Source organism: Plectropomus leopardus, chromosome 3 (genome assembly GCF_008729295.1).
Source record: "Plectropomus leopardus isolate mb chromosome 3, YSFRI_Pleo_2.0, whole genome shotgun sequence".
Lineage (NCBI taxonomy): Eukaryota > Metazoa > Chordata > Actinopteri > Perciformes > Serranidae > Plectropomus > Plectropomus leopardus.
Genome location: NC_056465.1, coordinates 6,797,332 through 6,821,349, shown reverse-complemented (window position 1 = coordinate 6,821,349; position 24,018 = coordinate 6,797,332). Strand labels below are relative to the sequence as shown.

The window sequence follows — 24,018 nt, the reverse complement described above, 5'->3', positions numbered from 1 at the left end:
TTGTTATTTGGTGCCACATATTGCCACAATGCCATTGTTTGTCAGTGCTTTTCAAAGCCATTAAAAAATTGCATTTACAGAAATGATTTACAACATTTGTTATGTTTAGGTACTAAAATGATTTAATTAGAGTCAGCAAAATCTTGTGATTAGGTTCTAAAAACCAAACTACCTACTACCTATTAAGTTTAAGGACAGATCGTGGGCAGTTAAATGATGCAGAGACTCTCTGCTGGTAAGAAATGTAGTGTGAATAGTCGTCCTCCTCTGAGTTGTTTTACAATAGTAAAACATGTCATGCTACCTTTGCTTCTGAGTGTCAAAAGTGATATTTGGCATGGCAATAAGAAATTATTTTCAGGTTAGTGTAAACGCAGGTAAAAGACAAAAAAAGTGCTGTGTTATTACTTGTGGGGATGATCTCAAAACATTCTGTAAGGTGTCCACTGAAGAGGCAGATATTAATTTATCCTAAAATAAATTAAGGTTATTTTGCTGTGCAGCTGACGATGAGGTAAAGTTACAAGTTAAACTTTGTAAAGTTCAGTTTATCAACTTGAATAAGTTGAGTTTGGGATTTTGCCACAATTTTGGGTTGGTTCAGCAACTGTGGTGCATTTTGTTGTTTTATGGCATTTTGAGTATGCAAGGGTGCCAGTTTCATAGCTCTGGCATCTCTTCCATAGCAACAACCACTGAGGCTAATGGATACTGTGGTGTAGCCATTCAACGCATTGAAATTACAAAAATGCTTGAAACAGAGTGGGGCTGTATCAAGTAGTTCAAAGCTTTGAAGATTCATTCATTAACGTTGGCATATAGATTCTAAATCAATACTCAAAAGCTGCACAGCTTCATTCAAAAACCTCAATAGAAGCTTTGAATGAAAAAAAGACATTTTGTACTTCCCTCAAACAAAGACCTGTGTGTTTCTGTGTTATGAGTAAACTGCATATGCTCACTACTGTGTGGCGGTGATGATGGTGATGGGCATCATGGTGGCAGTGATGCTGAATAGTAACAGCTGTGATGTTTTTGTATTCAAGCTACTCTGCCTGCTCTGAATCAATCAGAGACATAACAAATAAAACCCTGGTCTCAATTTTTCCAACTTTGGTACATGTTTAAAATCCGTTTGCATGTGTGTTTTTATTCCTGCTCATGATACTCATCAGTCCTCAGAGACTGTAGTGCTCACTCACAGGCCTGTAACATGGTCTCAGATGGTGAATAGGAGCAGTCCATATTGGCGTTTAATCTCTAAAATGTGTCTAATGTTCACAGAGTGAGGGGCACATTTTGTCACGGCTAATCTTTGGCTTTCTTCTAACAGTTGTTGTTATTATTACCGCTGCATATTTTCAGACACGGGCAGAGCGCTGCTTTAAACAGGATGTACCAAAATGTTGGGTTTGGTTCCAAATCGGATCCATATGAAGATTATATTGTGCCCCCATCTGTTAGTAGTTCATGTTGAATTATTTGCTACATGCTCTGTTTGGGGTGAGTTCACTTGGCCGCAGAATGCTCTTGTTAGCAGTTTGGAAGCTGCTTTTATTCCACTGAGCCGCACTCTGTAGACGGATCTGCGAGGGTGAGATTGTCTGTCACCTGCAGAAATCCTGGTTGAGAAATACCAGGCACTGGATTAACTTCCTGGATGCTGAACTGTGTGGTTGTCTGCTAAGACGGCAGACTTAGCAGACAAGAGTCTGATTTCAACAGATGTTCCCCTGCCAAGCTTAGATGGAGATTTCAGTGTGACGATGATGATGACGTAGATGATGGTCGTATAAGGCACAACTCTTTCTGTTGCCGCTGTGTATCATCACCTCCACCAAGGAGATTGTTTTCGGTTTGGTTTCTTTGTTCGTTATTAGGTTAAAGGAAAAACTAGTGGGCTGACTTTCATGAAACTTGGTGAAAGGGTATAGCGTGGTATGTATGTATCTCTTGAGAAAGATAGTTGAGTGATGAGTCTCATTCGCAGGTTGGCAGAGAGCGATGCTTTGGGTTGGTTGTTGGATTGAACCACCAACCCAAAGCATCGGTATTTGGCGACCTGGGAATGAGACTCAACAATTCTGGAGCAAATCCGAATAATGGGGTGAATACATGTATTTTTCCACTTTTGTTTACACTGGCAGAGGTCTGCTTGTAGTGCCAATACAACACCAGAATTTTGCTACCAAGTTTTACATTTTTGGAATATCTTAGTAAGAAAATAAACATGTATTTTCTCCAAAATCCCCATAAAAGTGTGCCAGAGCTCTCAGTGTTTCATCCCTTAAGCACAAGCAGAAGTGCAACAACTTTGCATGAATCTGATCTGATCAAGAATAAATAAACAAGACTGACAACTTGACAGAACACCTGATTACAACTTTCAGTATGTATCATTTTGGTTGACACTGAAAGTACTGAGGTTCAGTGCTTTGCCCTACTTCCTGTTTGTAGGTCTCTCTGTGATTTGTACAGTCAGCTGGATTTATACTAATCACAAAAACATGCAATGGTCTATAGTTAACACATCTTTTAGCAGTGATACATTGCTGCATTAAGAAAGAGTAATAACTTTCTGTATCTGTTTTGGCACATGGCTGTACTAAAATGATGACTCTGCCGGCTTAAGAAATTAATAAACAATTGGCCAGTAGGCCATCTTATGCTTTCCATGTTTGTGAAGCCATGAGGGTCCTTGGGATGTAAATGTCATCATCTACTCATGTCCATTAGGGTCTATGTGGCCGTGTAGACAGGTTTGTAGTCGTGTGATCTTGTACACAACAGGTGGTGGCAAACAGCTAGAATAAAGACAACACAAGATGTATGGAGGCAACACTCAGTGGTAAAAGTTGACCTGTGACTCAGCTGAAACCATTTGGAGCTTAACTACAAAAAGGAAACATATTCTTGAACTGATAAGTCACTCTGGCTTCAGTTGAACCCCGAGGGAGTCAGTTCCACCAACAAGCGCATAGCCATAGCATCTTTTCGAAATTGACGTGTTTCCATTAGACGAATTTAACCCGCGGCGTTCTCTCACTCGTCACTTCGTCCTTTGGCATTTCGTCAAGGAGGCGCTGCGTCACAGCTTTGAGTTTATTTCAGTTCATGGGATTTACATATGCACACAGAAACTAAACAACAGGCTACTTCAGGTTTCACCTCTCTGCAGCGCGCCAACTTTCTTACATTTGTTTTTCTTCCCTTTTTTGGCATAGGCCTCTGATGGGCTCATATCAGATAAGACCCGCCCTCTTGGCATGAAGTAACCAATCAAAAAAAGGACATAGAAACGGCGCTGAGTTTCTACTGAAAATATATTATCTGTAACATTTGACTTCAGACCAGCTTCAGTGTTCGTGACGAGACCGGCTGATGTTTCTTTTGTGCCAGCTACGAAATGTTCTCCATTACAAACCCTAATCAATATAATTATGAAGCAAGTGGATTATTTAATGTAATTGTGGAGTAAGTCACCCTATAATAATTACATTCAGCCCCATGATGAATTATGTCTCATTGCTGTAGGTAATTAGTCTGAAAATGTTTCCAGTTATGGCTGGAGAGCCAAAAATGGATGTGAGTAATGTACAGAGCTGCTCACATGAGAAAGAGCTGTTTGTGCTGCCGTTACAGACGGAGGAGAAAATGGGCCGTAGCTTTCATCCGCTGGCCTGTGTGAGCACCATGTGAAGTTAAAAATAAAAAAGACCCAGAATTGAACTGTGTTTTCAACCTGAGCGGTGTCACAGACTGAATCGGCCTGTACTTGTTCACTATGTGTGTGTTCAGTGTTCTTGCCTTTGTGTGTAATCAGAAGAGTGTGATTAAGCACAGTGGAGCCTCTCTGAGATGTGGGTCCCTGCTCTCTAAAAGGCTGAACTATGCCAGTGCTGCTGGGAGCGTTCCTCTGTAATAAGATCACCCAGAAAAGACATTTTCAAGAGGTTCAGTGTCAGATAAAAACACTGCTCTCTTCTTGCACTATATGGCCGCCTGAGCACTTCTGGTCTCTGCAGTTTTTCATGGTTTGGACGAAGCGTCATAGTTCCAATTAATGGAGATTTAATGCCACAGCATCCAATATTTTACAATAATGTGCTTCCACTTTGTGGCAAGTTTGAGGAAGTTTCCCTTTTCTGTTTCAACATGATAATGCCCCCATGCACAAACTACCTAATTGCCACAGTAAATGTTGGCATTGTGCGTTTCTGCAAACCACAGAGGTTACATTTTTGCATTTAATATGTGGCATATATTTTGCAACTTTACGTTTCTTTTTATTTATGAATTTAATCGAAGTTTTACCAATTTTAAAAACATCAACACAAATAGACAAGGGGAAAAAAGCATAAACAGCACAGACTAAACAAAATCAAAGCATCATCTCTGCAGTCTTCGTAACATCGATGAATCAAAAGTCTGTCAGCACAGCACCAGTCCTTGTAGGAGTCATCAGGTGACCCATTCTCCAAATCAAGTCCAGAAACAAAGGAGAAAAAAAACCCTCCCTCCATCTGTATGTTACAGCTGGAATTCACTGAGAAAGAAATATTCATACTATTAGGATGACATGAGATGTACATGCAGAAAGCAGTTAAGTACAGTATCGTGCATAGCTCCTATGACATGTTTAATCTTTTTACAAAAAACAAAAACTGATTCCAGACAAGCAAATATGTTTCTCTACCAATATGCAGGTTGGCTATCATGAACTCAACTTTATGTTTCTTTACATTTCAAATTTTAATTTTATGTCGTGACCACTTTTTCAGTTGTTTAATTGTTTCATAGTTTATCGTTGTATTAAACATGTAACAGATAATATCAATAATAACAGATATAAAAATGATTAACAGTAAAATAATATAGTGATATTTTCTGAACTGTTATTGTAACGTTAAAATGTCATACTGTTACAAATCTAGTTGTGACAACGCTGTGGTTAACATTTGGTTAGGTTGAGGCACAATACTTGGCTGTAGGTAGGAAAAGATCAAGTTTTGTCTCAAAATACCCAATTTTGTCACTGCAGTTTCAGTACCTGCTTTCGTTGGTCTCAAACACTGGTCTGCTGCCATTAAGGGGGTCCTCCTCCTCCTGAAAATATACATGTAATATGATCAATGTCGCACTGATATGCATAAACACACAAATGTGACGTATAATTGGCTTGCAGAAACAATATTTTCTACTGGTGACAGGCACAAAGTCAGGTCCATTATGGAAAAGTTTTTTTCACACTTTGGTGGAAGAAGTTAACTCTCCTGGATTTTGATTTTTAGTTCAACATCCAATTTCACTTGTTGATAGTAGGGCGATATGGGCTGAAAATTACATTGCAATATTTTAAACCTATATCTTAGTACATAATATATATCTTGGTGTTTTTGAAATCTCCTCAAGACCACTTTATTAATGCTAGAAATGGGAGAAAGGATCAAACATTCCAATATTTATTTTGCTGAATTTTGCGTCTTTGACAATATTGAGTGACCATTTGTGCTTCGAAAATATATTAATACAATTCCATTTTTAATCAGTACCCATTAGTAATGTAGATTTAATGAAGAAGTGGGTAAGGGGAAGTATTAAAACAAGTAGAACTATCTGATAACTTTACTGTAATGTAACCTTTTTAATCAGGAAGAAATACCATTTATTCCATATAATGATAGAACAATATCCAATATCTAAGACAATATATGTAGTCTCATATCTCATTATGATATAATGTCTTCATATTGCCCAGCCCGAGTTGATAGCATCACTAAAGCAAAAGTGATGTATCATGTTTCAATTACTGTGTATTCCCCTGTGTAAGTTTTTTTTTTTTTTTATCAATTCTTTGATTAACTTTGTGAAACAAGCGACAGTGGAAAGGTCTGACTTGTCTCATCAGTGACTTTGAGACTACTCCGAGCTGTTACAGTACTTATGTTCTTTTATTTACAATGATGAAGAGTGATGGTGAAATTGACAGCGGAGTTGGATGTGTCACACTGAGAGAAAAAAGGAGATAAATGGACCTTTTTTTTCAACATGTTTGATATTGTCTTTGCTCTCAACAATCTCTACTAGCCTCAGAACCAGAAACATACTGACCAATCACAGTCTTTCCAGTTTCCATGTTATTTTGGCGTGTCATTTGTCAGGTGGGTTGCGTCAGCTACAGCAGCTACATGCACAGGCTCCGTAGCTACACTGCAACTCTTTAATGCACAAGTATAAAATAACTTAAATGCTCTTGTGGCTGAACTGAAGCAAATCCCTGCGTCCAGGTTCCAAAATCTTGTGGAAAGCCTTCCCAGAAGTGTGTAGGCTATTATTGCAGCAAAAAAAAAAATGTCCACAGTGCTGAAGTCAGATGCTCAGCAATCACATGAGTGAAATGCTTGGGTGTCCACATATTTCTGACCATGAAGTTGATGTAATTTTAACCTCAAGGCAGAGCGAAACAACAAAGAAAGAAAGGGCAAGAACAGCGCATACTTCTTGAGAAAGCTCCATCACTGTGTTAAAACACAAAAAGAAAGACAAATACAAGTCTTTGTTGTTCTTTCAGCAAAGGATTTTCTTGGAGTAGCAGTTAATTTTGGAATTAGCTGCAGGATTAAGGAACATACAGTGTCAGTTAATTGAAAAAAGGAGATTCTTTAGTATCAGGTTTCATCACCGCGTTTTATTAGGCCTCTCGAGGCCAGCATGTGTGTTTCTGATACAAACTAAATACGCATGATGCGTGAGATGGAAACAGAAGTGGGAGAAAGAGAGAGAAAAAGAAAGGAAGCTTTACAAACAGAGAATGCACAGGGAAATGTTTTTTTCTGTCTCTTTGGTGGTCTCAAGCAGGGTCTCACTGGATCTTGAACCCAGTGCAAAACACAACAGGGGGGGAAAATGAGTAAGGGAGTGAGGAGGGGGGTGAGTGTGTGTGTGTGTGGGGGGGGGGGGTTACACCACCAGAGTCCCACAATTCATCATCTTCTGGCACCAACGGGGGCTGTCTGGACAGATCGGTGGTGGGGGAGCCGAGAGGGGGGATTGATGGCCAGTGAGACTCTGTGACCTCCCTTTTCCCGAGAGAGGAGATAGTGTGTGTTGTGTGTGTGTGTGTGTGTGTGTGTGTGTGTGTGTGTGTGTGAGAGAGAGAGAGAGTAATCATCACCCTCCATCCCTTGCATCCTGGTGAGGACGTTGAATCCAGCATGTCTTCATTTGAGCCGGCTGCAGGACTCTCCTCCTCGCAGACGTCAGATCTGACACGACAGATAATTTGTTTTTCTCTCTTCACTCTTCCATCTTTTCCCCTCCCTCTCTCCCTCTCTCTCTCTGTCTTCCTGTCTTCTTTCGTACCTTCTTTTTAACAGGACTACCTACAAGGCGACAGCACCAAAGCATATCAGAGGTTGGGTTGGAAGCCAAAGGTGACTTTTGAGGTGCGTGTCACACCTGGTAGGGCTGGATGACGTAGTTGAAGTCAATATGATGATATTAATGAGGACATAAATGGACTGATTTGATTCATTTAGTCACAGAAAGAGCAGTACCCTGATATAAAATACGTGAGAATGTTTTTGAAGGCCTGTTAGGATATGTGGCCGAGCTAGAAAAGAGGGGACTTGGTTGGACTGTCTGAGTCTCTATTTATATGTATCTACATTTGCAGCGGGTGGGTGGGGTTAACAGGGTATGTGGGTGGGACAGTGCGATGAAGGATGTGATATTTCTTGTATAGTGCGTGAGTGAGTGTAGCCTTAAAATGAGTGACCAACAAGTAAAAGCCGAGGCCTATTTTTATGTCATAGAGAGTAAGCATGTCCTATGTCAGCCTGATATGAATCTACTGTACGTCATATGGGAAGGAATAAGAAATTGCTTTTTTTATTGGAAAAGTTTTTCAGCCAAACTTCATGGTGGAAGGCATGGAATTTAATTTAAAAAAGAAAATGTTAATAATATTAGAAATATTTTTCAAGATATGCCAAAGGTATGCAGACCCCATATAAAAACAATTCAGAATAAATTAACTGTGTTCAACTGTTCTGTGTTGCATCACACTGAAGTCTCCAAACTTGTAAAGACTTTTTAATTACAGTTATATACTATTTGTAAGCAGTTATGTGGACAAACGGATTATATAAAACAAAAACATGTTTTTTTTTTTTAAATAATAAAAGGCCTTAATATTGTTAGAAATTTGGGGTTATTCTTAAGACAATTTCTTAGTTTTGATGCCATTACCAAAAATATATTTTTTTTTATTTAAAAAAGAAAAAAAAAACACTCACATGTTTTCTATGAAACAAACCAAAAAAGTTCAAATTTCTCACATTAAATGTATAAACACAAGCAGCAAAGTTAAACACGGTATAAAATTGGCAACATTTTGAATGAGATCAGGAACTTAGTGATCACAGAATAAGCAAACAAGACTCAGATCTGACCCGACACTCAATTACAGTTTAAACATATACATTTCAGTTGATGCAAAAGGAAAAAAATGGAGGTCCAATAAATGATCATATTGAATTACTGCTGATACTGAACAGAATTGGCTGCAATAAACCACACTGTAAATGGATAAAGATGCAGAATTTGAATTACAGTCAGTGGCTCTGCTGTGTTTTTTATCAAGAGACTTATTTCATTAAGATAAATAATTGAGCTTTTCTGAGTTAATTTCTTTAACTTTTTTAAACTAAATGTGGATTTGCGATGATGGTGTCCCTGTGCAGGAGCTGGTGAAGGAGATGGTGGATTCGGACATCCAGCTAATGAAGAAAAACCCAAATGCCTGAGTCCATTTCAGTCCGTCCCCCCAGGACGGGAACATTTTAACACTCCTGCGTTCTACCAGCAGAGGAAGGAACATACTGTATTTTTACCTTAATGACTTTTCCAAATGAAGTAATTGTGTCTTTTCATCTTTGTTAAGAAGGTTTGACTGAACCTTTTATTGCCTTTGTGTCTTGTCTATTTCCAGCATCATGCCATTTTGATTTTGTTTTGTTTTTACATCGCAGAGATGCCTTTTATATTTCAACACTGATCATTTCATAATTTATACTGATGGCAAGTTTTAAGGCTTTATTTATGTCTGTTTTCTTTTGATTGTGGCTGAATCGATTTCTGTCAGAGAAGAAATGGCAGAATATATAAATAAATAGAAGAATGAAGATTTTATCTTTTATCTGGAAAAATAGGAATCAAGGGGTTTATTAATGGTCTGAAATATAAATGAGACAAATAAAAACATTTGTTACAAAAATCTTTTTAAATGTCCTGTTTTCCTGATGCTACACACAGCTGTGATCAATGGTGTGAATATAAATATTGAGATGGAGGTTTACAGGTGATAAATAGTTGTGTTTTTGTGTTTTTTTGCTTCATCCTTTTAGTGAACCTGTGAGAAATGAAAGCAATGAAAGCAGCAAGCAGCAAATCTTCATCCGGGATTTTAAATACAGGTATGTCTGTTGGTAAGTGTTTGTGTGTGTGTGTGTGTGTGTGTGTGTGTGTGTGTGTGTGTGTGTGTGTGTGTGTGTGTGTGTGTGTGTGTGTGTGTGTGTGTGTGTTGTGTGTGTGTGTTTTTTGCTGCTGCTGCTGCTGCCCCAGGTTGTGCAGAGGTCGGCTGGCTCAGCTCCTGTCGTTTTCTCTCCTCTCTGCTCGCTCCGGCTTTCCAGGGTTTTTATTTGCGAGCACACTGCGCTCTTTTTATTCGACAGGAAGTGCGTTTTTTTTTTTTCCTCCCCGGACCCGGAGTCCCACAGTCCCGCTCTCAAACGCCTCTTGTCTGTCTACACTGGCTGCTAATTACTTAGGGCGCAGAGCTAAGACCCGGACCTGCTCTGGTCCTGATGCTAGTGGTTTTACACAGACGTTATATAAACCCACCCTCTTAAAGAAGCAACATATTTCGCCTCCACTTGTCTGGAGTGAATTTACTCTTAATTCGAGCTTCAAACTGGCGCGAGGGGATCATTTTCTTTAAGGTCAATGCGGTTTGCAGGGCAGCACATAAGCTTTACTCGTCTTTAAAGATTTCTCTCTCTTGCTTTTGCAAAAATAAAATAATTTGCTGTAATTATAAAATTCCATTTTTACTAGTTTTTTAACCGTCTTTTAAGTTCTCCTTTTCTTAAATCCTCCTGTGTTATTTAATAATATAATGGACATAAGGGCTTTATAATGTATAGTATTAATTATGTTAATTAATGCCTTATTGGCCTATCATCCGTGAAACGTCATAGCAGTGGGGTTTATTTCTAGTATTTTTAGGGATTTAATAGCAATGGAAGATGTATTCTGATCCTTAGATTTGCCTGGTAAAGTAGTAAATACCACAATTTCAAAACAAATGGAAAATCGTACAGAAATGAATGAAATAAGTCTATTGTTAGAAAAATATCAAAAGTAGACTAAAAGTTGTCATTACGCAGCAGAAAGGCTCCTGTTTGTGTTACATTATTATTTTCCTGAATAATTGTTACTGATGGTTTAAAGTTTAAGCAGTATTTTAATGATGCTATTAATCTTAATTACCTTATATATTGTTGGGTCGTTTAATCTAAAGCCATGTATCGTATTTATGAGCTTTTATCAATTTTAATTTACAATTAAACTTTTAATCTGTAAGTAATGAACGCAGATACATTGTGGGGTATAATATCTAAATTATTGTATTTTTACAGCATAAATGAGCATAAAATACAAATATGATATTTAAATAAGATACACATTGATCAAAGTTGTATTTATGTGCAGCACTTGAGTAAATATACAATAGTGACTTTCTCAGTGACTTTCCACCCTTGTTATTATTCTGAAGGCAGAGCGGTTTGACACTGAACTTGTACGGAGGCCTGAGGGGCTCAGTGCGCGCTGTGAGCAGGGTGGGATCTCCTCTGTAGTGTTTCTGAGACAACACCTACAGGACATTTAAGGTTTTCTCTGTGATCGTCCTGGACAGCGCTGCGTCTGTGCGCGCTCCGGATTGGAACCAGATGTGGCTCTGAGTTGTTTGGGCCCCTGAAACCGCGTCAAGAGCAGAAAACACACACTGAGCCCGGAGCCTCGCGCAGGTGCAGCGCGTTCCGCTCAACAACAATTAGGCGAGCCTTGTGATCAGGTTTACTGTTGGCACTCAAAGAAAGTCAAGCTGATCTGGATTTTGGACCGCGTATGTAAAGAAATAAAAACCCTCCGTGCAGCTAAACAAACATTTTAAGGGGATGAAACGGTCGATTTAAGCTCGTGATGCCGTAAGTCCCTGTAAGATAAGAATATTACTGCGTTTTTCTGTCAGAACTAATGCACAGTGAGAACTTCAGGGGAAAATAATCTCTCAATTTAAAGCTGCAGGACAAAAGCTGAGACTTTTATTCAGAGCAGCAATTGAAAACTTTAAGTTTGTGCACACATTTTCACTATTTAACATAACATCATTTTATCTTCAAAAAAAACTAAACTTAGATTTAATCTTCCACATTTCCAATAGATTTTGTAATAATGTATTATTATTAATAACTTAAATGCTCATTTAGGCCTGCTGAATAGCCACGACTGATGTCTTCATTATCTGATGTAACGGGTCTCAAATAAAGAATGCCCTTTGTTATATATATATATATATATATATATATATACACATATATATATACATATAAATATAAGCTATTTTCTTTTTCAGAGAACATTGACTGATATGGGTGACAAAAACAGTATAACTGGGGACACAACAGCAAAAGCAATCTGACTCACAGTTTTGTTTTTGTTTTTTAATATTAAAGCTCTCCAAAATAGAAATAAAAGATGCATGGCCTCATTGAAATAAGATAAAACTCGAGCAGTCCTGTCTGCAGATTTTGTTTTGGAAGACGTTAAAATATGGTCTGGACGATTTTGTTAACGCAAAGTTTCCAAATTTAGCAGCTGGCACGTCAAAAAATAATATAATCATGGTGAAATTCATCAGAGGACACATTTAACATTTTATTTCACCTCACTTGCGCTAAATGGCGGCCATCACCCCTCTGATGGCTTTCATTGGTTTGATACATTAATGGTTTGAGCTCAGCGTGAGTTTATGGATGTTTTCAGGACACTAATGCTCCCAAAAACCAACATATGAGGCGGAAAATTAACAGAGTCTGAGCTTTGTTTGGTGCCAGGACGCTTTTGGATTAAATTAAAGATGCGAGCGACACAACAGCCAGAGCTGGGTTGAATACACACACACACACACGCACACGCACGTACACACACACACACACACACACACACACCACACACACACACACACACACACACACACGCACACACACGCAACATGCACGTGTACACACACACACACACACACACACACACACACACCTCGATCTCGATTACATTAAATATTTTTGTGTGATTTTCCAAATTTGGACAGAAAAAAATAATGTATACCGATTATAAACTAATCAGAGATCTCAGCTTGATTTGTTTAATATTTGCATTTTGACTCCAGCTGCCAAAAAAAGATTATGCTAAAAATGAAATAAAATATAACAGATAAATGATATTGCTGTTAAATTAAAAAAAAAAAAAAAAAACTTTGAAATTGCCTCGGTGAAAAAAGAAAGCACCTTTAAAAAAAAAAAATCTGCGCAAGAAAATAGTCCCTCCGCAGAGAATCCACTGAATTTTTTTTTCCTGTAAATATTTTCCTATCCTGTAAATATTTTTCAAACATTTTATAGACAACATTAGGGTTCTCGAGTTGCTTTAAGAATCGCTATAATACGTCAGAAGAACATATTAATTAGACACGCGTCTTACTGCTCATCATAGTTTGCACACTGCGGAGAATTCGCCAAAGCAGACACCTAAACACTGTGATCCCTCGAGGCGAAGTCTAGGCCTATTTAAACCGATGACTGTTAACTGAACATTAAAATACCTCAAACACAACATGGCACAATAACCTAATAAATCCTGAATTAGGTCTTTCGAATGCGCCTTTAGTGCGCTTTTTACGCGTATTGGCCTAGTTTCCAGTCTACAGAGCACCTCCTCTCCTCTGGGAGTCTTTCATTTGAACACTGCAGGCCTATAAAGCGCCACAACAATACAGAGCCCACTGTACTGCGGCCTGCAGTCTCACTGAAGGTGGTTTAGATAAGGCAGTGACAGGCTTTACTGCAGGCTTCTCGCCGTCTTTTCCTAAAGTGCATTGTTGACATCCTTTCCATTGACCTCCATCACCTCCTCCTGTCTTGTCCTTACAATGAAAAATGATTCTCAGCCGTGGCTGCATTTTCCTTCCTGACCCTTCAGTGCAATGCATCAATCACAAAGACGCTTGTTTAGAAGCGATAATCTATTTTTGTATGATTATTATGCAGCTTTCTGTGCGTAAAAGTTGGGATTTTTAGATGTCATATTCGCAGTTGAACTTCACATTAACCCCCCTCGGTGGAAGGTGCAGCGGTGGAGCCAAAAACGCATTGTTTACGTTAGTTTTATGGGCCTGACTCATCTGACTGGTAGCCCTGGGGAGCTTTTGCGCGCTGGAATTTTTTTTGTTTCACTGACTCATTAAAATCTCATCCATACAGGCCTGAAATTGACAGTCACGTTCAAGCTTTCACCGCCTGCTCGGCCTTGCAGGGACTCACACCTGCACACTCACACACACACACACACACACACACACTGCGCCGGTTCCAGAAGCGTTTTACTGTCTGCCAGAGAGTGAAAATGTCTCGTCAGCGCTTGCAGGCTGCTGGATCAGAACAGAGGTGGAGAGGCTGAGGCGCTCAAACAAACAAAAAACTAAATACAGTTATTCTTAGTTAACATTCAAACTGGAGACAGCACTGACCTCTAATGTCCTATTATTATCATTTTATTATTTATTATTATTATTTATTTATTATTATTATTATTTATTATTTTTATTATTAATATTTTATTATTGTTTTGTTTTATTATTATTATTATTATTATTATTATTATTATTCCTATTTTTGTTGTTTTTATTGCTGCTATTTTATAAACATTGTTAGAACAGTTTGAGTTATTAATGTTTGTATGGTTTCTTATAAACATTTACGTCATCTATTAAATATATTGTTGCGTGGGCTAAACCACTGAAACAAAGTTAAGTCTACTAGATGATCTATAATGTTATTTTTTGTAATTATTCTTGTTAGAAAATGTTATGAAATATTTAATGTAAAAGTACAATAATTCAAATCTGTTCTGGATAATATGCTGACATGCATGTGGCGCTGCACTTATACATTTAAAAAAGATACAAAGAAAAAGAAAAGTTTTGGCCCTCATAAGAATCTTTGCTCTTTTTGGAGAGTCGACCTACGTCATCAAGGAAGCACTAAAATAAATAAACATCTGACAGCAGCAACATTTCAGTCAAAGCAGAACGGTGCTGCTGTAATGCTAAAGCAGGTCACAATATGCAAAGCAGGCTTCACAGTCTCCCTCTAAGATCATACAAATCACACCGTCCCATCATGCATCAGCAGGACCTTTAGGGTCTGCTCGTGCAGAAAAAGGTACCTTTAAAGACACCTAAAAATAAATGCAACTTATTTTTGCATCCCAACGCTCCCGTGATTCACAAACAGCAGTCAGACGGAAGCCTGCTCGCTCTGTAATGAGTGATTTGTTTTGCTGACAGGGCCTTTAAGTTCAAACCGCACTGCTGAACTCACGCCGCACGTGTGTTTATTTACCGCCTGAATTTACACGTGAAAGTTGAAAATATACAACCTGCAGGTTGGCCTGAAGCTTTTATACCGAGAGTCAAAATGAGCAGTTATCTGTTTCACTTCTCACAGTTTGATATTTTAGGTAACGTGGGCTGAACGGATGAAATTTGCCTCTGCAGCTCAAAGCAGGGCCGCTTTCCAAACTTTTTAATAAAATATTTTCTCAAACTAAACGGCTCATATAAACCTTAATTAATGTTGCACTATTTTTTTTGTTTGTTTTTAAATAAATCAGAAAATCCAGATAATGTGGAGTCACTGCAACTAAAATTCAAATAGGCCAAGACGCCTCTGAAACTACACACTCCTTGCAAATTTCCTAAAAAGAATATTTATCCGTGGCCACCATTTTTAAAAAATAATGTCAAATATTTTACACTCAATGTATATTTTATATTCTACCTGATTCTGTATCTTTTAAATCTTCTAAAAAAATCTCCCTTACCAATTCTAATAAATCACTCAACTTAAGATCAAATAGACGGCACTTTATTAAACAAACAAAATGTAATGCCTTCAAAATATTTTTTAACAAATAAGACAAAATGAATAAAATAAGTCAGTATGGACTACAGAGCCCCCCTCTATTTCTATACAAGAACTGGGACAAATAAAGGCAGCAATAAGAAAACTGGAAAAACTTAGTGTTTGGTCCTCGATATCCAACCACTCCCTTTTCCCTAAAAAATAAATTACTATATTAGGCTATAATTTACAGTCTATGGTCATAACAGCTGGTATTTGAGCCGTCTTTACAAACAATTCTCAAAGTGAGAGGGAAGGAAACTTACGTGTTTTTTGGTGTTACACACGCCTCGACAGAAAAGTCTCTGACTCTCTTGTGTCCATTCGGAGTGAGAATAAAAGACCAAAAGTACAAAAAAATATAGAAAACATATATTAGAGTTATTAATTTAGAAGACACACTTTGGCTTTCAGAACTTGCTGCAGTCATAAACAAAAGCTCCTGAGGTGCGGTAGATGGACTGGCCGGATGGGAACGCCATCTGACAGCTATTATTCCCGTTGACCGGGGAGCCGTTCAGCCCGATCCGCTGGGACTCAAACATCTCCCGCACCGCGTGGAAGTTCTGCTGCTGCGCCGGGTAACCCGGGCTCAAGTGGCTCAGGTCCCCGTACCAGGACGCGAGCCGTCCCTGGTGCGCGTGGTGGCCGTCCTGGCCCGCCTGGCTGAGGTTGCCGTGTCCGAGCGGGGACGCGGTGGTCGTGGTGATGCAATAATCGGGCAGAGCCTCCTCCACCGTGGTGGACGGCGCCAGGTGTCCTCCGGAGGACCTGTCCCCCGCGTACAGGCTCATGGCTTGCATGTTGCAGTGATAGGTGGCGTTGGAGTTGGAGGAGATGACGTTCTGGTTGCAGGTCGCTGAGCTGTACGCGGACGGCTGGTTGGGGGAGTAGTTGAGCGACAGCGAGGGGGTGATACCTGTCCGAGAGGAGGCGATGAGCGGCGGGGAGAGCTCGGCCTGCGGAGACCCCCGCAGGGTGGTCATGATGTTATCCACGCTGAAGCCCGGGGCCTGGCCTTGGTGCTGGTGGTGCTCGGGTCCATCTATGCCCAGGGAGCGGGTGGAGGGCACGCTGTGTGGGCTGCCGGTGGACATGCTGCTGCTGCTGTCGGGGCTCTCGATCTTGGGCACGGCGCTCAGGGCCGGGGACGCGGCCTGCGGCGGCGTGGACGTCCCGTTCTCCGTCTTTATATCCTGGATCCGCACCGGCTGAGAGCCCTGCGCGGACGGGTCCTGCTCCCTGCCCGGGGTGCGGGCAGAAGGGTCCTTACTCTGTCTCTCCCGGTCATCCTTGTCCTTCAGCACGTCCTTCTTTTTGAACCTCCTCCGGCGCCGTAGGAAGCTGCCGTTCTCAAACATGTTGTAAGAGTCCGGGTCAAGAGTCCAGTAGCTGCCCTTACCGGGCTTCTTATCGTCCCGGGGCACTTTGACAAAGCACTCGTTCAGAGACAGATTATGCCTGATGCTGTTCTGCCAGCCCTGCTTGTTGTCCCGGTAGAAGGGGAACCTCTCCATGATAAACTGATAAATCCCGTTCAGGGTGATCTTTTTCTCCGGTGAGTTCTGGATGGCCATGGTGATGAGAGCGATGTAGCTGTACGGAGGTTTGACCATGTCCTTCGGCTGGTGCTGCGGGGTGTACGGTCCGTACGCCCGGGCCATGCTGGCCGGGTACTGGTCGTGGGCCGCATGGGAGTACATGCTCATGGGCGCAGGCATCCCGGTGTATCCACCGCCGGCCCGGTAGTAGCTCTGGTCGCTGCTGATGTACGGTACAACTCCCAAAGAGTTGGGGCTGGAGACGGAGTAGCGCGCCTGCATCCTGCGCTATGCGTAAAACCTCCCCAAACTGCGTCCCCGCAGAAACTCTCACAACTTCAGCGTGTGCTCCGATTCTGTTCGCGTTTTCTCTACTTTCTGAGTCGCCTGGTAGTCCCTTGTTAAGCCACAGCTCGCCACGGTGAACCGGAGAGAGCGCACTCTGCCGCAGTGAACATTTGGGAAACTGAGAAGGCACAGCGAGGAACTTTTTTTTTTACCCTTCACATTTTTTCCTCCCTTTTGGCTCGGACTGCTCCTCCCCGAATGTGTGCTCCATCATCCAATTGGAGGACGAAATGAACCTGTGGAAAAGCTGCATGGCGACAAAAGTTACTACACCCCCCCTCCACTCCTTCTCCTCCTCCGCCGCCCCCTCTCTCCTTCCCTCTCTCCTCAGCTCAGACATGGAGTTATTAAAATGCTGTTAAGGGTGTGCCTGAAATGCTGAAAAATTCACTTAATGACTCAAATTGCGAGACATGTATTATTTTGTATTAATTTATCATATTTAAAATATCTTGTTATTAGTCTACTTTGGAAACCAGAAAGTGCGTTTATTGTGAAGTAACAAGCCTTAAAATGTCTGACCAAATTGGTATGCCTTTCTCTTCATCTACAAAATTGGAAAAGCTCTGCGTAAAAGTGGAAATGATCCAAAATAGAGCTCACAAAATTTACCTAAACGGTCATCCACACGCAATCTTCTATATCATATCAGCTATAGGCCCGGCAATTAGGCCTTTTCCCAAATTATCAGATGATATTTACGATATAACATATTTTTTGGGGATGCCTAAATCTCAAAACCGAGGTTATTAGCGATCAGGAATGCAAAATAAAATAATAGGCTGTGTGACAAACTGTCATCAGCTGCAGTTGAGCCTCTGAACAAACAGACGGACATGAAAGAGTGTGGATGCCTCCCTCCTGCTCCCCGACAGCGCCGGTGGGCGGTGTGTGGAAACTAATTAAAGGTTAAATGAAGATCATTTGGTCGAGGTGGGTGAGAAAGGGTCCCCCGGGTGCGAGCGGCTGCTGAGACTCAGGTGGGATTTTTTTTAAAGATGAAGACCTCCAAATGTTATTCACACTGAACGGGTGTTAACAGAGCCATCAGGACTCCCCTCACGGCTTCTACAAAGTCGATGTTTCGTTGTGTTGATTGCAAAGCCTAAAAACAACACGAGTGTGTCTCCAGCCTGATGGAAATAATCGTTTAAAAATACCACAAAGATGGAGACGATTAAAGGAAGGATGCAGTCTAGTTAATCCCTCTCCAGGATCAAATGGATTTTTTTTTTTTAAAATATTAATTTATTCGAAGTCTGTTTATTATCAAACTAAGAAAATTCGCATAAAAATAACAATAAAATTACCATTATTTAGTTTTTGTCCTAAAATCTCATTTTCTTTTACTTTTGTTGTATTAGTGATGTGTTATCAGATGTGTAATTTGCCTTACATTTTTCTGTATTTTAAGATAAATATATTTTTATGATTAGGATATTTAATTGATATTTTTAATTAGTGTAATTAGTTTATATAATTAGGAGCCTATTTGTTGAGAAACCTGTCTATGCATTTAAATACATTGTGTTAAAAAATGCATCAGAAAAGGACAACGCCTGTTTTAAATGCTCGTGTAAAATCGTTTTAAAAAAAAAGCAGCCCTGCATGTGGCCTCAGTTGGTTCTATTTAAATATTTCTGTAACCAAAGCCGGATTTCAGTTTTAGCTGCAGGCCCTTAAATCAGTATCATATAAACTAATACTTTATGAAAAAGTGCAAATTATGTAGAATTTCCTGAACGTTGCAGTTACAACTCAAGAGGTTTGGGATTTTTTAACAATCTTAATAAAGTTTTTCAATCTTTCATAAGTTTGTGGATGCAACAAAATCCACAACAAAATCTACAAATCCATCCAAAACGAAAATATTTCTTAAATCTTTTTATTGGCAGAGCTAATTATGGTAAAGCTGTAAAGTTAACATAAAAGTTGAATGTTAAGTTCAAACATTGCCGTTTAACTAAACATCCTGTTTGGAAAAACAACAACGACAACATTCAGTTTATTTAGCTTTAATAAAATAATAATAGCACAGGCCTGGTTTTATAAAAGAGATGTATAAGTTTTCTTTATCGTATCTTTATCTTGGAAATTAACCCGTTTGATTAAGAAATTAACTTTTTCTGAATATGCAGAATTTTTATTTAATTTACAGGAGGTGAGCAAATAAATTACTAAATAAAAAAAACCCTGTCGAACTCTGGTAAAAGCAGTGATAATCTGTGAGATGAGTTAATTTCTCACTCGTGTGAGAAATTAACTCATCTCATTTCATTCTGCTCTTTGTTGTGTGATTTGCATGTGTTGTCAGGACGCACGAGGAGGCAAATGCAGAGCGGACTGTCACCTGCGAGCTCTCGGAACCGGCCACGGCTGACCGGAGACCCCTGCTGACACACTGAGTGAGGGTCGCCTGCTTCTCTACAGCATCTGACCTGCAGGAGAGCTGAACTAGCAACCCAGAGGTGGATGTATAAGACTATAGTTGTAGACGAACCTGATAAAATATTTGTACAGCATTAGTAGTATAAGTTAGTCACGAAAACCTCTGAATCCTGAGAGAACAGGATAGAGCAGATCATCTCAGCAGCACGCGACCCTCCATCTGTCACGACTGTGGCTCCAATGAAAACCATCCACATCCTGAGATAATATTGTGGACCAAAAACAAAATCCACAAAAAACACCGAATCTAAAAGTCATCATATTTAATTACTATAAGGCCATTACAGTTTGTTTTTTTGCTATAAATTAATTTTTAAAAAAAAAACACAAAAAAAGTTTTAGATTTCAAGAAAAACTAAGAGAAAGCAGGGGACATCAGTGTCGTTCTCACTTTCTTAATGTGCGACACCATGCTGCCCCCTAGTGGCCAATCTGTAAACGTGCAGCATGTGTTCATGTCATCAGTGGTGGCAGAAACATTGATATTTCCATGGTACTCTTTTAAAACTTGGAAAAGTCCTTCATTCAATATTTACCTAAATAAAAGTCCAAATGGTGACGAAATCCTAGCCTACTTTAAGTACCAAAAGTAAAAGTAGCATTCTCACCATGTAGAGTGCCCCATTTCAGAATAATAAGTTAAACACCTATATAATACCACAGTAAGCTCTGACCGAGCAATTTGATGGAGGCATGCCATTGATGTAGACGAAGGTAGAGTATAATGCTGCGTTCATGTAATGTCGGGGTAATTGGAATGACGGCTTTCCCATTGCTAAAAATCACATGAATGGTCTTTCATACCGAAAAACAACTCAGAAATATTTTTTTAACTTAAGTTACCCACTTGATGTAATAAATGCATAAATATGGCGGGCAATCTTTGGGCAATGGTTAGAAACCTTTTTGTTGATTTACTTATTAAATATCGATTTTTGATCACGTCGACTTCCCAACTCGGAAACCCCAACTTTCTGACATCACATGAACGTAGCACTGAGACACCGCGTGTATCACTCCCCTTCACAGGTGTTGCGCGAGCAGTTAATTTGGCTAAGTTAACAGCTAATAAGCCTACATTAGGCCTAAGGGTCACCATAACAAATGCAAAGAGGAACTTATTTCCACAAATTTCATTTGAGTAAAATAATAAATGTTCGTCAGAGGAGGACAAAGGGAAGGGAAGAAGCCCGAATACTTCACTACAAATCTCCAGGTATGCTCATATTTAATCAGAAGAGCAACCTACCGATGAAGCTATTAGGCTAACTCATTAGCTTCACACATACGCCGCTGGCCATCCACAGACTTATTTTATTGGTCGGAAAATAAATGGAAACACACAAATAAATGCACATGATATAAAATAGTTGGCCTCCAGGGCTATATAGACCGTTTATTTAAGACATGGCAATGCTTAGTACACTCCCCGTTTAATATGAGAGCAATATTATGTAAGCTAGGCTAATTATGCTATATTAGCTACTACTGGCTCTCGCGCACTGTCATCTACAAGACCTTCTCCCCCTTTTCCCTCCTTCTCTTTTATTTATTTATGCTCTTTTTTTCCTATTGTTCCTTTATGTTTTGAAATATGGAGTCAATGTCATATTGTGTTGAACTCCTATCTTCATGGACTTTCGTTTTTGTTGAAGAAAAAAACAAAAGGAGGAAAAATATTGATTCTATTGTAATATTGTATGATTTGCATTTATTAGTCAGTTGAAACAGCTGGCCTGCGGTAAGGTGTGGGCGTAGCTTTACCACTATTACAATAACATCAACAATTGTGAGAAACCCTCTTCATAGATGAACAACTCAACATGTGGCAAAGGGCGGTGCTTTATCATTAAAACATAACAACAGCAGAAGCATTGACAGACACTTCAATAACACCAAGCTGTGTTTGTGTGAGTTTAACACCTGTAATGGAATCAATAATGATAGAAAGATATCACATGTTTATGATCAGTACGATCTTTTTTTTCTTCTTTTTTTTTTTAAAGTTGCCGTGATACAGATTTATCTATTTTGGCATGTATAACAGTAGAAACTGAAGTTGAAAAATCTAAAAATATTGTTATTAGCTGTGCACAGAACGCCAGAACACCATTTGCCTTGATATATTCAAAGGTTATGTAGCTAGTTTAACAAACTGAGTGACAAAAAGGTGCGAAGTGTATCCTGGGTTTTTTATAAAGCCCATTGATTTGTTAAACTCAAATCAACGTCATTTATACAGTGTTCAGTAACGTCCTATTTACTGTTATTACAAAACCAAGTAGAAAAGCAACAGACACTGCTACATTGATAAATATATTCACAAATGAAATTGAAAGCAATATAAAACCTTAAAAAAATAAACTTTTTGTTTCAATAAAAAAAAGATATTGTTTGGCCTGCCTTACATTTTAAAGATGAATGAATTTGAGGGGACAAGTTGAATCATTATGAATTTACTTCAATTTGTCTTCTCAAATTTAGGTATCTTAAAATTTTAAGGTAGCCTGGATACATTTTTCTTTAAGTTAAAACCAATAGCCCAGTCTGTCTTTATAATGTAGGTGTACTACATATCAAGTAACCACGTTACTGTTTTAACTTTTTTTTTTTCAGAATTTCTTAAAGATAAAAAAAAAAAAAATGAAAATAGGTCTAACATTTGCAAACTGATTAGACTCAGAACACCTACAGCCATCAATGCCTCTTATGTTTTGCCTTCAACTGACGCAGCCAAGCTCATATTCAGTACAACCACACTCCCTCTCCTGTGATATAGCTATACACTTGTGGAGATTTGTATCAAAAAAACATGTTGATGAAGTATATTATGTCATTTCCTCTCTCATCCACAAAATAATGCTGGTTACAGCTCTGAAACTGATGTAAAGATTACACATACCCTCATTTAAAATATAGGCTTCATTACTTAGTTATTGTTAAATATATAATAATTTCTTATTTGTTCAGAACAAAGGCAAATCTATAAATCAACAGTTGTTGTAAGCAATGTAAAGTCAGCTGTGTTTGTGTTTTTGTTTGTAGGTATCATCATCACCATAACCTGTGATCACTGAACCTGTGTTTCCACCAGCATCAGGAGCTTGTAAGTAGATTTATCACACTCAAACTGGCACCAAGTGGTACCATAACGCCCTCTGCTGCCAAATTGATGCACATGCAGTACTAGCAGAATTATTAGAGAACTAAAAGAAGACAACCTTGATTTTTTATTGAGCAAGTTTAAGTTTATTGAGCTCCACAATTCTACAGGGAATGACCATTAAAAATAAAGTATAGAGTACTTAATTCAGTATTTTCATTGGTGACCTCACATCAGTTTGTGGTCTTTTCCTATAAAGTCTCATTCCTGAGGGACTGAATAAGAAATTGTTTTGCAGGCACTTCACTGTGTCACAGACAGTGTTTATATTAAGGGCCTAATTAAACACAGACAGTTTTCCAAAATATCCCAGGACCTCAAAGTCATGCGCCCAAAGAGCACATTGGAATTGGTTTTCAAATAAATAGCTGCCAATCATCCATGTGCAAAACATTAATCTGGTGTTTGGTGCTCCGGCTGTGACTGGTTTGAGAGCGGGGTAAATCTGTTCTCAAGGCCACAAAGAGCCTCACAGGGTGGCAGTTTTCCCCTTTTTTACCCCAAAACTTGACATTTAGACAGACAAATGAACAGAGCTTCCCTGAAAATCCAAATAAGGCCATGGGAAATGAATTAAGAAAAAATTCTTGACGATTGAGCTGTTTCTGATTTAGTATCTCTGATGAGTGGCATTATTTTCTCACATTATGAAAGTCTTGCCATTTCAAACGAAATCAAGATTAGTATGTAAACTGAGCAAAAAGAAATATTTTCATCAATTTTTATTCAATAAATTAACCGAAAAGGGCTTCTTGGAACTTCATACTAATTGTGTTCACATAACAATAGACAAAACACCTGCATAGTATTGTGGGATGTTCAGTCATTAAGCAGTTTAATAATCTGTGCAGAGATGCTTACTGGTAATTTTTGACATGAGTGTAAAACTGGCTAACCATGGGCACCTGGTAGCTTAGTGGGTAGAGTGGGTGCCCCATGTACAAAGGTAATGTCCTTGCCGCAGTAGCTGCAAGTTTGTTCCAGCTCGTGGCCCTTTGCTGCATGTCATCCCATCTTTCTTCCCCCTTGCACACTTATACACTATCCTATCAAATAAAAGCAAAAAGCCCCCCCCAAAAATCTTTAAAAATGGCTAACTGAAAACTTAAAAAAAAAAAAAAACAGTGGAGAGAGGTGATGCATCATCATAAAAATCCTAACAGTATTAGTTAATGGACAATGTCTTTAAAATGCTATTGTCACTCCAGTGGCATAA

At 39.2% G+C, this 24,018-nt stretch overlaps 2 protein-coding genes across 2 annotated transcripts in view; one reads left to right on the top strand and one right to left on the bottom strand.

Annotated features, from left to right (window-relative positions):
* Positions 1 to 9,140, top strand: part of gmds (GDP-mannose 4,6-dehydratase) — a 201,396-nt gene extending 192,256 nt beyond the window's left edge. Inside the window, exons 10-11 of the mRNA XM_042512148.1 lie at positions 7,377 to 7,445; positions 8,745 to 9,140. Coding sequence (XP_042368082.1) covers positions 7,377 to 7,445; positions 8,745 to 8,807 — 132 coding nt within the window. The 3' untranslated portion in view covers positions 8,808 to 9,140. The remainder of the gene's footprint in view (positions 1 to 7,376; positions 7,446 to 8,744) is intronic.
* Positions 9,141 to 15,253: 6,113 nt separating this feature from the next.
* Positions 15,254 to 17,415, bottom strand: LOC121939873 (forkhead box C1-A-like). Its single transcript, XM_042482804.1, has one exon. The coding sequence runs from the start codon at positions 17,123 to 17,125 to the stop codon at positions 15,713 to 15,715; it is 1,413 nt and encodes a 470-aa protein (XP_042338738.1). The 5' UTR covers positions 17,126 to 17,415; the 3' UTR covers positions 15,254 to 15,712.
* Between the last annotated feature and the right edge of the window lie 6,603 nt (positions 17,416 to 24,018).

Bases quoted from the DNA above. Each gene is read 5' to 3' on its own strand.
- LOC121939873 (XM_042482804.1), bottom strand. From the start codon at position 17,125: ATGCAGGCGCGCTACTCCGTCTCCAGCCCCAACTCTTTGGGAGTTGTA.